This window comes from Mirounga angustirostris, unplaced genomic scaffold (genome assembly GCF_029215605.1).
Source record: "Mirounga angustirostris isolate CCGP_5_RB_7025 unplaced genomic scaffold, mMirAng1.0.hap1 SCAF_14, whole genome shotgun sequence".
In the NCBI taxonomy this organism is placed as follows: domain Eukaryota; kingdom Metazoa; phylum Chordata; class Mammalia; order Carnivora; family Phocidae; genus Mirounga; species Mirounga angustirostris.
In genome coordinates, this window is record NW_026991722.1 from 24806707 (window position 1) to 24821478 (window position 14772).

At 38.8% G+C, this 14772-nt stretch overlaps 2 protein-coding genes across 8 annotated transcripts in view; both read left to right on the top strand.

Moving 5' to 3' along the window:
* DYM (dymeclin) overlaps positions 1-14772 on the top strand; it is a 353838-nt gene that overhangs the window by 280069 nt on the left and 58997 nt on the right. For all 7 annotated transcript variants that reach the window (XM_045886744.3, XM_064577626.1, XM_064577625.1 and 4 more), the window contains one exon: positions 4959-5141. In XM_045886744.3, coding sequence (XP_045742700.1) covers positions 4959-5141 — 183 coding nt within the window. The remainder of the gene's footprint in view (positions 1-4958; positions 5142-14772) is intronic.
* On the top strand, positions 581-4951 carry LOC123852604 (tropomyosin alpha-3 chain-like). The gene has a single exon (XM_064577630.1). It carries the CDS (start codon positions 1158-1160, stop codon positions 2073-2075), a length of 918 nt encoding a protein of 305 aa, XP_064433700.1. The 5' UTR covers positions 581-1157; the 3' UTR covers positions 2076-4951.

Genomic DNA, 14772 nt, shown 5'->3' on the forward strand with positions numbered 1-14772 from the left:
TGGGATAGTTTTCCTTGCGAATTAAAATTAACCAAAATTTGATAATAGATAATTAGATCTGTTGGAACCTTCATGCTGTGAAGAAGTTCTTGCCGTCCAGAAGAGACCATGTGCAGAAGAATCAAAGACCCTGGTCCCCACACCCTAGCTGTGCCCCCCACCCTTTTCCTCACAAGCCAGCACCAACTTGCCAGCCATGCGAGCTATCATACCGGGAGATCCTCTCTCCTCCAGTTGAGCATCTCCATGTGAAGCCATGCAGAGCAGAGACCTGCTGGCCTCATCAAGCCTGGCCCAAATTATTAGCAGGACAAATGGTTATGGCTGTTCTAAGCTGCTAAGCTTTGGAGTAGTTTGTTACACAGCAATAGGTAACTGATTTAAAAGTCACAAAACATGATGGTAGGAATAAATGGAAATGTACCAGCAATAACAAATGTAAGTGAATCAAACTCACTTAAAATTCTATCAGGTTAGAGCTACAAATTATAAAACCTAGCCATATAGTTGCTTTGAACTATATATGTTTTCAGTAACACAGAAAGTTTGAAAATTAAAGGCTTGAAGATTATAGATATACCTGGCAAATGCTAAAAAAAAAAAAATGAAGATGGTATAGCAATATCAGTAAAACATACACTTGAATAAACAACATGGATTAAGAGAAACAGTAGATCATGATAAAAAATATATTTTAAAAGATGGCAATTGTGAAACCTAGAGTTACTCTGAATATATGAATCACTTGGAGGAATTGATAAATCCTTTCTCATTTTCAGAAATTTTGACATAACCATTCAGAAGTGATGAATCTCTCAGACAGTGAGTGTTAAACGGAATAACTATACATTTGGGTGAGAATGAGGGCAAGAGCCTTCCTACACTGTCAGTATACATGTGTTGTCATTACTCTTTAGGCAACGATCTGGCAACATCTATTAACAATACAAATCCAGTATTTTCACCAATGCCTCTCCTGGAATCTATCCCAGAGAAATAGAAGGACAGATCTACCAACATGCTTATTGCATCCTTGCTCATAGAAACGAGGAAACAAATAAATTGGATGCCCGTCAGTAGGAGAATACATTTTACATATGCCATAAACCAATAATACATTGCTACTATTTTGCTTTTGAAATCAGTTTTCTTTCAGAATGATTAAAAATAAAAATGTCGGAGAAGCGGCTGCAGCGCCCAGTGGAGGAGGCAGGAAGCCAAGCGTGAGCAGGGGCTGGGTGGGCACTGTGACCGGGATCACCACCATCGAGGCGGCGAAGCGCAGGATCCAAGTTCTGTGGCAGCAAGAGGAGGAGGAGGAGCCGCAAGATGACACAGAGGAGAGGGCCGAGCACCTGCAGCAGGAAGGTGAGGGGCAAAGGCGGGCCCAGAAGCAGGCCGAGGCCGAGGTGGCCTCCTTGAACCGTAGGATCCAGCCGGACTGTGCCCAGGAGCACCTGCAAAAGCTGGAAGAAGCAGAGAAAGCGGCTGGTGAGTGTGAGAGAGGTATGGAGGTTATTGAGAACCAAGCCTTAAAAGATGAAGTACAGATGGAACTCCAGGAAATCCAACTTAATGAGGCCAAGCACATTGCAGAAGAGGCAGATCGGAAATATGAAGAGGTGGCTCAGAAGTTGATGATTATTGAGGAGGACTCAGAATTCCCAGAGGAACGAGCTGAGCTGGCAGAGTCCTGTTGCTGGGACATGGATGAGCAGATCAGACAGATGGGCCAGAACCTGAAGTGTCTGAGGGCTGCTGAAGAAAAGCACTCTGAGAAGGAAGACAAAGATGAGGAAGAGATAAAGATTCTCGTGGATAAACTCAAGGAGGCAGAGACCTGTGCTGAGTTTGCTGAGAGATTGGTAGCCAAGCTGGAGAAGGCAATTGATGATTTGGAAGATAAGCTGAAATGCACCAAAGAGGAGCCCCTCTGTACACAAAGGATGCTGGACCAGACTCTGCTTGACCTGAATGAGATCTCAAGCACCCCAGTCCGGCCCTGCCGCTGCTCCTCCCGTGACCCCCCGACTCCACTCCAGCCTGCCCAAAGCGGCCTTGAAACCGAGGGCTGATCTCTTAACTGGAAGGCTGCTTTCTCCTTTTGCCGCCTCTCCTACCCCAACCCCTGTGTCTTTTTTGCCAAACTGTCTCTGCCTCTCCCTAGAGATTCCAGTTGGGCTTGAGGCTGAGCACCTTTGGGAACAGTGTCTAAGGGAATGTGAGCACAAAGCAAAGTGTCTTTAAAAGCATGTTGTAATGTACACATTTTATAATTATCTTTGTTGTTGTTGATGTAGCGACCATTTGTAAAACATTCCAAATAATTCCACAGTTCTGAAGCAGCAGTCTAACCCCTTCCTCGCATTTGGAAAGTAGCTTTTCAGCTTAATGCATACCGCCCTCTCCACAGAGGAGGGAAAGCTGTAGGGGCCCGCCTTACTGAGAGCCAGAGCCTGGACGCTTCATTGCTCTGTCCAAAGTACCAGCCAAATTAGAAATGTGGTTCCAGGAGGAGTTGGCTCAAAAAGTGGGGCTCAGGGTTTCCGCTTTAAGGTATCTTTGAGCAACTTTATTTTTAATTTTTTTTTTTTCTGTCAGATGTGACCAAGGGGTGGCTTGACCCCTTTTCAGCACTGTAATGGAGCTACTCCCTTTAGATCGGCTTGCACAGTTTCTCATGAGCCGTCTACCATAATTCTGATCTTTGTGTCTCCGTATTTCCTGGGTTTTCCCCTCTCTGGCTGCCTTCAAGATTTTCTCTTTGTCTTTGGTTTTCAAGGTTTAAGATGATGTCTACATGTGTGTTTTTATTTTGTTTTGTTTTGGGTGGGTTTGGAGGATATTCTCTGAGCTTCTTGGACCATTGTTCGATTCTTTCATTATTTTAATGCTCAGCCATTACATCTTCAAGACTCTGTTAAGTCCACTGTTGAACCCCTCTAGGTGTTCTTTACTGCTAATACCATGTATCTTTTAAATTCTGGCATTTACATTTATCACTTTCTTATGGTTTTCAACTCCATTGAAATTCCCCATCAGTCCAAACATATGTAGATTCATGGTAGATTTTGTAAATCATAGTTCATTTAAATTTGTTTGATATTTTTACTATCTTTGTATCAATCTGATACTGCAGATTACTTTGTCTCTTGGGTGTGGGTTGTTTTTACTTGTTTGTTTGTCTCATACATTTTGGTTGAATGCTGGACATTATACTTTATACATTGTACGGGCTGAGATAAATTGTGTGGGAATAAGCATAGCTTTTTATTTGCTGGAACAGATAGTAAATATTTTTTACTTTGTGGGTCATACAGTCTTTGAGGTAGATTATCTGTCACTGTCATCTGTCAATAATAGATTAATTTTTTTAATTAATATTTACATGCTATATCATTTTCCATCCTTTTGTTTTCAACCTAACTATATTTGAAGTGAGTTCTATTTGAAATTTCTTATAGGTAGCATATAGTTGGGTCTTATGTTTTTTATCCACTCTGTCAATCTTTGATTTTAATTGTTTAGAACATTTGCAATTAATATAATTATTGATAGATATGTTAGAGCTTAATTCTGCTATTTTACTCTTTTCTCTTTGTTCCCTCTTTTTTTTTTTTTAAGATTTTATTTATTTATTTGAGAGACAGAGAATGAGAGACAGAGAGCATAAGAGGGAGGAGGATCAGAGGGAGAAGCAGACTCCCCGCTGAGCAGGGAGCCCGATGCGGGACTCGATCCCGGAACTCCAGGATCATGACCTGAGCCGAAGGCAGTCGCTTAACCAACTGAGCCACCCAGGCGCCCCTTGTTCCCTCTTTTTAATATGTCTGTCTTGTCTTTCTGCCTTCCTGTATATACTTGAACAGTTTTTTAGAATTCCATTTTGATGTATGTATAGTATTTTTATGTGCCTCTCTGTGTAGATTGGCTCTAAACAGTATACATGCATGACTTGTCACAATCTAGTATTGTTGACATTTAACAGTTCAAGAGAAAAGTAGAAACCTTTTCTGTCTTTACATCCCTTTGCCCTCCCTGGTTTATAATATAATTGCCTTATATATTCCCTTATATATGTTGAGAACCACATAAGACAATGTTACAATTTTTTGCTACAACTTTGAAACATAATTTAGAAAACTCAAGAGGAAAAGGAAAGTCTTATATTTGCCTGTATTTTTGCTCTTTCCGTTGTTCTTTCTTCCAAGAGATTTGTTGATTGTTTTTGCTGTCTTGTAACTATTTCATGTTTAGATTCCCATAGACTGTTGACTGAGGAAAAAGAAACAAAACAATAGGCTATTTATCTGTAAATAGAAAGATTGAAATGACAGTGTAGAGAAGTGAGGTCATGTTCTGAATTAGGCACTTTTCTTGGACTTGGTAAGACCCAACCACCACTTTACACTGTGGAAGTCTCATGATTTAGGATGATGCCACTGATGAGAAGGCCAGTAAGGATCTAGTATAAGTGAGGGGCTGAGGAAGCCCCAAATTTCCTTCCAGATTGGCAAGTTTGTAATTGATTATGTTTAGTTCCTAACTGTGACCATCTGAGTTCAAAAGATTTTTACTCAAATACTTTATAGTAAGTGATAAACCTAATTCTAAAGATTCTTGACAAAAGCCATCTAGAAGGGTTCTTTTGCATTATCTTTTCAATGTTATAATTTTATTTTTTTTTAAGATTTTTATTTATTTGTCAGAAAGAGAGGGAGCACAAACAGGAGGAGCAGAGGGAGCGGGAGAAGCAGGCCCCCCTGCTGAGCAGGGAGCCCAATGCTGGACTTGATCCCAGGATCCCGGGATCATGACCTGAGCCAAAGGCAGATGGTTAACCGACTGAGCCACCCAGGCATCCCTAATGTTATAACTTTAAAGCAGTTACTCTTGTTCTGATTAACTCCGTGTTAAGGAGATAAACACTGTGTGTGTGGCTTTTCTTTCTTTATTAGGCACAAGACCTGAATGTCATCGAAGAAGTGATTCGAATGATGTTAGAGATCATCAATTCCTGCCTGACAAATTCTCTTCACCACAATCCAAACTTGGTGTACGCACTGCTTTACAAACGAGATCTGTTTGAACAGTTTCGAACTCATCCTTCATTTCAGGATATAATGCAAAATATTGATCTGGTAAGTGTAAATGGAGATATTCTGGTTCTTTTTAAGTATCAAAGCAGCAAATGTTGAACAAACCTTGAAAAAAACTACAAAAGTTAAAATCCCTTCTTTTTTTTTTTTTTTTAAAGGTTTTATTTATTTGACAGGGAGAGAAAGCACAAGCAGGGGGGAGGGGCAGAGGGAGAGGGAGAAGCAGGCTCCCCGCTGAGCAGGGAGCCCGATGCGGGGCTCGATCCCAGGACCCCGGGATCATGACCTGAGCCAAAGGCAGATGCTTCACCGACTGAGCCTCCCAGGTGCCCCGAAATCCCTTCTTTTAACATAAAGTATATTTGTAGTCTATTCTGCCATAAGAATTATTGTATTCTGTGTGTATTATACACACACACACATATTTGATAGAATTGAGATCATACCTCATACAGTTCTGTATTCTGCCATTTTTACTTAGCATTTAGATCATCAGCATTTTTCTGTGGTATCATCAATTCTTTGAAAATCTCACATTTTAACTTGTATTATGGATGTCCCAAAAGAATATTTAACCATTATCCCATTATTGCTCATTTTGGGTGTTTTACATCTCTTACGTTACTTCATAATTCATGAAGAGTTTGTAAATAAATCTTATCTCAACTTTTTTCAGTTATATTTTTGGCATAGTCTTAGAACTGGAATTACACTAGTTTTTACTGTCAGAGGATATCTGTATTTTTGAGACTCAACAGATGCTGCCTAATTGCTTTCCAGAAACATTGGGCAGTTTATGCACCTGTATATCATCTTATATTTACACACATGATCTATGAGAGGGTCTGTCTCACTACATACAGTCTTGCAGCTTTGAGTATTATACTTATTTTAATATTTGTGTTTTTATACCGAAACTGGCATTTCATTATCATTTTTATGTTCATTTCTGTTCTAGTATGGCAGAACATTTTTCACAGGTCTGTAAACTTTTACTTTCTGTCCTTTCTAAAAATGTTTTTGCTAAATTTTCTGTTGCTGAATCAAGCAAACCAAATACCATGAACAGGTAGCATTCAACCCTGGAAAGCAACTCACATTTCCTATTGGTAATTTATTTATTGTAGTAGAGCAAATGAGTAGGAAAAAAATCATCCATATATAATAGGATCGTCTTATTAAATGCTAAAGATATTGTATGAAAACAGTTCTGAGGAAACTTTAAGTAGGATATTTCTCTTTTTTCCTTTTTTTAAAAATTTTAATTCTAGTATAACTGATGTATCATGTTATATTAGTTTGAGGTATACAATATAGTGATTCAATAATTCTATACATTACTCAGTGCTCATCAGGATAAGTGTACTCTTAATCTCCTTCACCTATTTCACCCATCCTCCCACCCATCTCTCCTCTGGTGACCATCTGTTCTCTATAGTTAAGAGTCTGTTTTTTGTTTTGGTTTGCCTCTTTTTTCTTTGTTCATTTGTTTTGTTTCTTAAATTCCACGTATGAGTGAAATCATATGGTTTTTGTCCTTCTCTGACTTATTTCATTAGCATTATACCCTCTAGATCCATCCATGTTGTTGTGAGATTTCATTCTTTTTATGGCTGAATAATATTCCATTGTGTATACGTACCACATCTTCTTTACCCATTCATCTAGAAGTGGGCACTTAGATTGCGTCCATAATTTGGCTATTGTAAATAATGCTGCAGTAAACATAGGGGTGCATATGTCTTTTTGAATTCGTGTTTTAATGATCCCACAATCATTTCTTGAGTAACTAATCTGATTCACAGTACCAGGCACAAGAGTAAATGGAAGAGCCAACATCCCTGCCCTTGTGTTACTTACATTCAAGAAGACGTTCAGTGATTATATTCTCACACAAGTATAAATATGTGGGTTCAGTCATAAGTAAGCATATGTACATACCTTTTTATGGGATGGACACCCAGAAGTGGAATTGCTGGGCAATGTGTATTATGCCAAACTGTATTCCATGGGGTGCTACCATTTGACTCTCTGACCGGTGGTGTGTGAGAGGTTCTGTTACTTCCCATGAACACTTAGTTTTGTCAGTTTTGTGATGGCACCTCATTATAGATTTAATTTGTAATTTCTTGATTACCATTGAAGATGGACATCCCCCCACCCCTCAGTTTGGCTTTCCTCTTTTGTGAGTTTCTATTCAAGTCCTTTGCCAGTTTTTCTGTTGTTTATCTTCGTGCAGATACTTGATGTGTTCTGGATTCTAGGCAGATTTCTTGATTATGTGTTAAAGACATCCAGTCACTAGCACAGCTACAGACTTTCAGACATAACTCTAAAACTCCTCTCAAAATGGTCAAGCAGATCCGATAAAATTTTCCTTTCTTTTCCATCCTTTTCTTGGAAACCTGCTGCCTGCTTTCCGCCCCAACCATGTTGCGCTCGGGTTCTCCTGTCCAGCTGCAGCATCTTCCTAGCAATCTCCTTCACTTGGCTCCTTTGGTTGACATTGTCTCCTGTGTCTTCCTCTTTTTTGGTTTACTGCTTCACGTTGGCGGGAGCATAGAAAAGGGTATGGGGGCGCCTGAGTGGCTCAGTCGTTAAGCGTCTGCCTTCGGCTCAGGTCATGATCCCAGGGTCCTGGGATCGAGCCCCGCATCGGGCTCCCTGCAGAGCAGGAAGCCTGCTTCTCCCTCTCCCACTCCCACTGCTTGTGTTCCCTCTCTCGCTGTGTCTCTCTCTGTCAAATAAATAAATAAAATCTTTAAAAAAAAAAAGAAAAGAAAAGGGTAGGAGTGAGGCATATTTCATTTTAATTTTCAATTTATAGATAAACCAGCTTAGGAAGATTTTTACTTGCTCACAGTCACACATTCAGAAAGTCATAGAGCCAGGACTCAGACCAGGCAGTGTGATGATAAAGCCCATGCCCGTGTTTGTAATCATCTGGCCTAACTACTGTACCCCTTCGCTAAATGTTCCCACAGTTTCTCACTCACTGCCTGAAAACATCTGGCCATATCCACAGACCTGGAGACTTCACCGTTTACTTTCTCTCTCAAAATCACTTCTGATGTCATATCAGTCTTTGTTCCACCAATGATAGAACTGAGGATCCGTCTTAGTAACAAGGTGATTAACAGTTGACATCCTTAAAAATATCTTGGAAAGACCATATTAGTTTTTGAAAAGACACACAATAACCATGAAAAGGGTTTAAACTACCCCCATTCAAAACTCTTAGTCTCCTTTGAAAGAAGTGAAGATCAGGGTGAAAGTGAGGAAACAGAAGGGACCTCACTGTGTATCACACGGTATATGACCATGTGGAAATGGAAGCGGGGTGTTAATTGGATTTACATCCAGTGCTCACTTGCCTTTGGCTGACAGAAGAATGGGCCATTTACACTTTCAGGAAAGTGTTCAGGGAAAAGGGCATCTTATGGTAAACATTTGGCCATATGCTGTTATGCGCTTCTTAAAACTAGACAAATCGGGCGCCTGGGTTGCTCAGTCATTAAGCGTCTGCCTTCGGCTCAGGTCATGATCCCAGGGTCCTGGGATCGAGCCCTGCATTGGGCTCCCCGCTCGGCGGGAAGCTTGCTTCTCCCTCTCCCACTCCCTCTGCTTGTGTTCCCTCTCTCGCTGTGTCCCTCTCTGTCAAATAAATAAAATCTTAAAAAAAAAAAAAAAAAAAACTAGACAAATGAATTCCTAAATGTTGTTGAGCACCTGCTAAGTGCTAGGAATGAGGCTAAGTACTTTCATATATATTATCTCTTTTTTTCTTCTTTTTTTTTAAATTCTTCTTAAACCAGTAAACAGTAAAACTAGGTATGATTATCCCACTTTATGGATAAGAAAACCAGGATGTTGAGAGACAGTTTCTCAGGTGATTTTCACACAAATCCCAGCCTAAGAATCACTGTCTTTTTTTTTTTTTTTTTTTTAAAGATTTTATTTATTTATTTGAGACAGAGAGAATGAGAGAAAGAGAGCACATGAGAGGGGGGAGGGTCAGAGGGAGAAGCAGACTCCCCGCCGAGCAGGGAGCCCGATGTGGGACTCGATCCAGGGACTCCAGGATCATGACCTGAGCCGAAGGCAGTCACTTAACCAACTGAGCCACCCAGGCGCCCTAAGAATCACTGTCTTAAATGATGATTACATATTTGTGTAGGTCCTGATTGTGGGTTATTTGCATATACGATATCTCAGTGGACCCTTAAACCCTCTCTGTGAGGGAGGCCAAGCAGGGCTTGAGAGGAAAAATCGTTGGCCCAAGGTCACTCAGCCAGTAAGTCACTCAGCCAGGCCTTGAAGTCTTCAGATTAGAAACTCCATGCTTTCAGCATTCACTTGGATAAACCTAAAGCAAGATTTCAAATGAGCAGGTTTTCCGGCAACTTTTTGTTGAATACTGCCATCCAAAATACTGCAGGCACAATGGAAGTTCCTTCAGAAAGCGTTTTAAACTCTTTTACATATTTTGAAAAGAATGCCGTGATAGAGATATAAATAACCTCTCTACTTTTTGCTTCTTTCATCACTTTGCCTTCCCCTTCCCTGCCCTAAATGCCCCTGAAATTTGGCTCAAGCAAGCCTTTGCTCTATCTTTTTTTCATGGAGTTAACCTTGAAAAGTATTGGTAAAGGAGACTATGAATTACTGTTATTTTTAGCTGACAGGGAGTTCAGAGTTGATATTTTTCATTAAGACATTCAGCATTGTTGAATATCTGAGACAGGAGGGATAACCTTGGAGCACTTTTAACTTCTGCAGATCCTTCCAACATGTTTTCCAAATGACCAAATTCCTATTAACCACTGCTATATAGCCCTCCCATCTAACCCATAGGTGACATGATCTGGCTGAATTAAGTAACAAGACAATAGAAGTGCGACACCAAATGAGAGAAGGTGTGAAAGGAATTTCATGGTTGAATATAAGTAAAGAGCAGAAGCAATGAACAGTAACAGTGGTGTAGTGTGTTAAAGGCAAGAACTATTTTTATCTCTGGACAGTGTAAAATTCATGTTAGATTTTGTGTATTTCCAAGCCCGACCATCCTTACTGAGCTCCAGACTAGTGCATTCATTTGCCTACCTGACAATCCCACAAATGTTGAAGAAGGTTAAATCAGAATTCAAAATCAAATACAAAATGAACTCTTTCTTCTGCAGTCTTCCTTATCTCAGTAAATGAGATCAATATCTACCGAATTTCTTAAGCCAAAAAAAGAAGAAGAGGAATAATGAGTGCAGGTTGGAATAGGGGTAGGAAATTGCAAGTCCAAAGAGCACAGTCAGAGAAGGCCTCTCTGAGAAGGTGCATCTGAGCTAAGACTTGAAGAAGGTAGAGTGTTCCAGGCAAAGAGAACATAGGGGTGGGATGGGGGCATGTCTTTGTCTCCCTCGGGAGCAAAAGGTAAACCTGCTTACTGACCATTATAGAAGATTTGGGTTCCCTAAGTTCAAAGTTCTCTTCCTATAATATCCCACTACATGTGAGGGAGTCATCCGTCCCTCATCACACCACCTTTGGGCAGATTGGGGCTTGAGGAACCCATAAAAAAAAAAAAATGCTAATGCTCTGGTCTCTGCTCTTGTTTGACTAACAGCTGTCCTTCATCACTGACCCAGAAATCTCCATATCCTTTCAGGATCCACAAAACAGTGACTGACTTGTTAACTTGCAAGTAGGGCAAAATTCTTCAGTTCTTGACAATGTGAAATGGTATGATATTATTTGAAGGTAGACTGATAAATGCAAGATGACTGTTATAAACTCTAGGCCAACCACACAAAAAAAAGAGAGATAGAACTGGTATGCCAAAGATGGAGATAAAATAGAATTATAAATTATATTTAATCCAAAGGCAGGTGGGAAGAGCAGACTAAATAATAGTGGAACAAAGAGAAATGACAAGCAGTGTGGGAGACTTAAATCCAGTCATGTCAGCAATCACATTAATGTCTCAATTAAAAGAGATTTTCAGTTGGATAAAAAGTAAAATCTATGTGCTATCTATAAGAAATTAACTATAAATAGAGCTAGGTAGGTTAAAAGTCAAAGGCTGAAAGAAGTTTTACCATGCAAGCACTAATTAAAAGAAAGCTGGAGTGACTATATTATCAGCAAAGTAGATTTCATTGAAAGAAGCATTACCAGAGATAAAGAGGGACACCATGTAATGATAAAGGGGTCAATTTAACAAGGAGACGTAGCAGTCTCAGATGTGGATGCACCTAACAACAGAGCTTTCAAAATCTGCATAGCAAAAACTGATAGAATTGCAAGAAGAAATTGGCAAATCCATAATTATAATTGGAGAAGTCAGCACTTCTTTTTCAGTAACTGATACAATAAATAGAAAATGAGTAACAATATAGAAGACCCAAACAATACTACCAACTTGATTTAATTGACATTTATAAAACATTGTACCCATCATCATCAGTGTACATGGAACAGTTCCTGAGATAGACCATATACAGGACCATAAAACAAACCTCAATAAATTTAAAAGACTTAAAATCATAATAGAGTATGTCCTTGGACCACAATGAAATTAAACTAGAAATCAGTAAGAGATATCTGGAAAATATCCCCAAATATTTGGAAAGTAAACAGTATACGTATGCATCAAAGACAGGAGGCCAAAGGTAAAGAGAACACATTTTAAAGTTAGCAATTTGGTACTGTACAGTGGCTAAGTGAACATAATAATTTTTTAAAAAGTTCAAAAAATTCAAAACTAAAAAATAAAGATGGAAGGAAACAGCAAAAATAGTAATAGTAGGGGCGCCTGGGTGGCTCAGTTGTTAAGTGTCTGCCTTCGGCTCAGGTCATGATCCCAGGGTCCTGGGATCGAGCCCCGCATTGGGCTCCCTGCTCAGCCAGGAGCCTGCTTCTCCCTCTCCTGCTTCCCCTGCTTGTGTTCCCTCTCTAGCTGTCTCTCTGTGTCAAATAAATAAGTAAAATCTTTTAAAAAAAAAATAATAAAGTTAGCAAAAAAGAAAATGCAGTGTATCAAAATTTGTGGGATACAGCTAAAGGGAAATTTATAGTATTAAATGCTTCTATTAGAAAAGAAGAAAGGTCTTAAATAAATAAGATTCCACATTAAGAAACTACAAAGAGTAAATTAAACCCAAAGCAAGAAAAAGGTAAGAAATAATAAAAATAACAAAAAATCAATGAAATTGAAAAAGAAAGAAAAGAAAATCAGTAGTACCAAAAGCTGGTTATTTGAGAGAGAAAAAAACCTAACGCTATAAAACTGATAAATTTGTAGCCAGACTAATCCAAGAAGAAGAAAGAAAACACAGATTACCAGTATCAGGAATGATAGCGGGATATCATTGAAAGGATAATAAGGTAATATTATGAATATGTTTCTGGTGATAAATTTGATGACTTAGATGAAATGGACAGATTCCTTCAAAGGCACAAACTTTCAGAGCTTACTCATGAAGAAATAGATAATCTGAATAGTTCTTTATCTTTAAAAGATACCAAATTAATACTTAAAAATTTTCCAACAAGGAAAACTCCAGGCCTGGATGTCTTCACCCTTGAATTCTACCAAAGAATTTCTTTAAGAAATTCTTTAAGAAAGAAATATTACTATTTCAATACAAACTCATCCAGATAATACAAGAAGAAGACATACTTCCCAACTCATTTTATGAGGACATTATTACCCTAATGCTACTCCTAAATAAAGACCTTACAAGAAAAGAAAATTGTAAGTCAATATCACTCATAGACCCAGACACAAAAAATCCTCAACAAAATATTAACAAACCAAATCTAGCAATGTATCAGAAGAACAATGCAGCATGCTCAGTTATCATGCATCCCAGGAATTCAAGGCTAATGTAATTGACAATATTAAAAGACTTAAAGAATAAAAACCATACGATCATCTCAATACATGCGGAAAAAACATTTGTCAAAATTCAGCATTCTTTCATGATAAAAGAAAACTTTGCAAACTATGAAAACTTCCTCGACATTGTACTGTTTAAATTTTCTGGAAATAATAAAATACAAATTTTTTTGAAAGAGGAAAGTTATACATAAATTCACCATGTAAAAATAGAAGAGTTTTAAATTGACCCTTAGTAATGTATTAAACTGATAATGATCATGTTGGTTTTAACCAGCAGACTTTGCTGGAATTTACTTTCGGTAGATCATGCTTGCTACTCCTGTCTGGTTTGATTTATCTTTAAGTTCCACATGTATTATAATTGTTTCCTATGTGGTAGGTAGGGCAGCTTTTCATTTTATAAATGAAGATATTGAGATAACACCTAATGATAATGACAGAAGCTGACCTTTCATGAGCCCTTACCGTGTGCCAGGCGTTGTTCTTTGCACTTCGAAGGTATTAACTTACTTAATTCAAACAGTACCCCCTCCATGAGCAGGCACTCTGTCTTTCCTCATTTATAGATCAGGAAACTGCGGCATAGAGAAGTTAAATAACCTGTCTACGTTTATAAGCAGAGCTGGGAATTAAACCCAAGCTTCTGACACCTGGTAGGTGTTCTAAACCACTGCATGATGCTGCATGTAGAAGAACCTGAGTTCTATAAGACAGGTAGCTCGTAAGTATCAGAGGCAGGACCCAAACTACGCCTTCTGACTTTGAGCACTTCACAGTCTACACTACCATGATGTCTAATCTGTTTAATTACGCCTGTTTAATCTGCTTCTTATTCTCCAATTACATTGTGTCTTTCTTGAAAATATCTATTTTCTTTGTAAATCTTCTAGAGATCTCTCCCACTGAATAGGTTGTTAACACATGTATTGATTAAGACACAAAAACTTGAGGAAAAACCAAGAATCAATGAGAAAACACATGTGTATTTTACTCTTCAAAACATGTTTATTGTCTTTTATCAAAGAAAAGAAACCTGCTTAGCTCTCTACTTTGACCTCTTGAAGAGTGGCCATTTAGCAAGCAAGAATGCCTATCTAATACATACCCTCATCTACCCTACAAAAGCTTCTCATTTCTTTCTTTTTTTTTTTTTTTAAGCTTCTCCTTTCTATAAATTTGTGTTCTAGTGATCACTCACAGGTTTCATAATAAGTGGTTAAATGTGATTTTGACATTACTCAAAGGGTGCAGCTGATTAATCAGAACATGACTTTGGATAATTACTGTTCACAACTAATAGCATAATTGAAGGTAATGTGCTGTACTTAGATTTCAGGAATTGTGGCCAAATATGGTGGGTGGAGGGAAGCTGTGTAACACCCACAGAGAAGAACCTTCCTCTGAAAGGTTGCCTTTGAATTGCACTAACGTATCATTCATTCCCATTTCGCTAAAGGTTTCACTCTAAATTTTTTCTTTTCTTTTTTTTTTTTTTTAAGATTTTATTTATTTATTTGACAGAGAGAGACACAGCGAGAGAGGGAATACAAGCAGGGGGAATGGGAGAGGGAGAAGCAGGCTTCCCGCGGAGCAGGGAGCCCAATGCGGGGCTCGATCCCAGGACCCTGGGATCATGACCTGAGCCGAAGGCAGACACTTAACGACTGAGCCACCCAGGCGCCCCCAAAATTTTTTCTATTATTGACTGTATCTTCTGCAAACATTTTCAGAGGGGAAAAAGTTCATCAATCTTAACAATTTTAATGGTTCCTATGAAAG

Coding starts and splice junctions, on each gene's coding strand:
- LOC123852604 (XM_064577630.1), top strand. CDS start 1,158: ATGATTAAAAATAAAAATGTCGGAGAAGCGGCTGCAGCGCCCAGTGGA.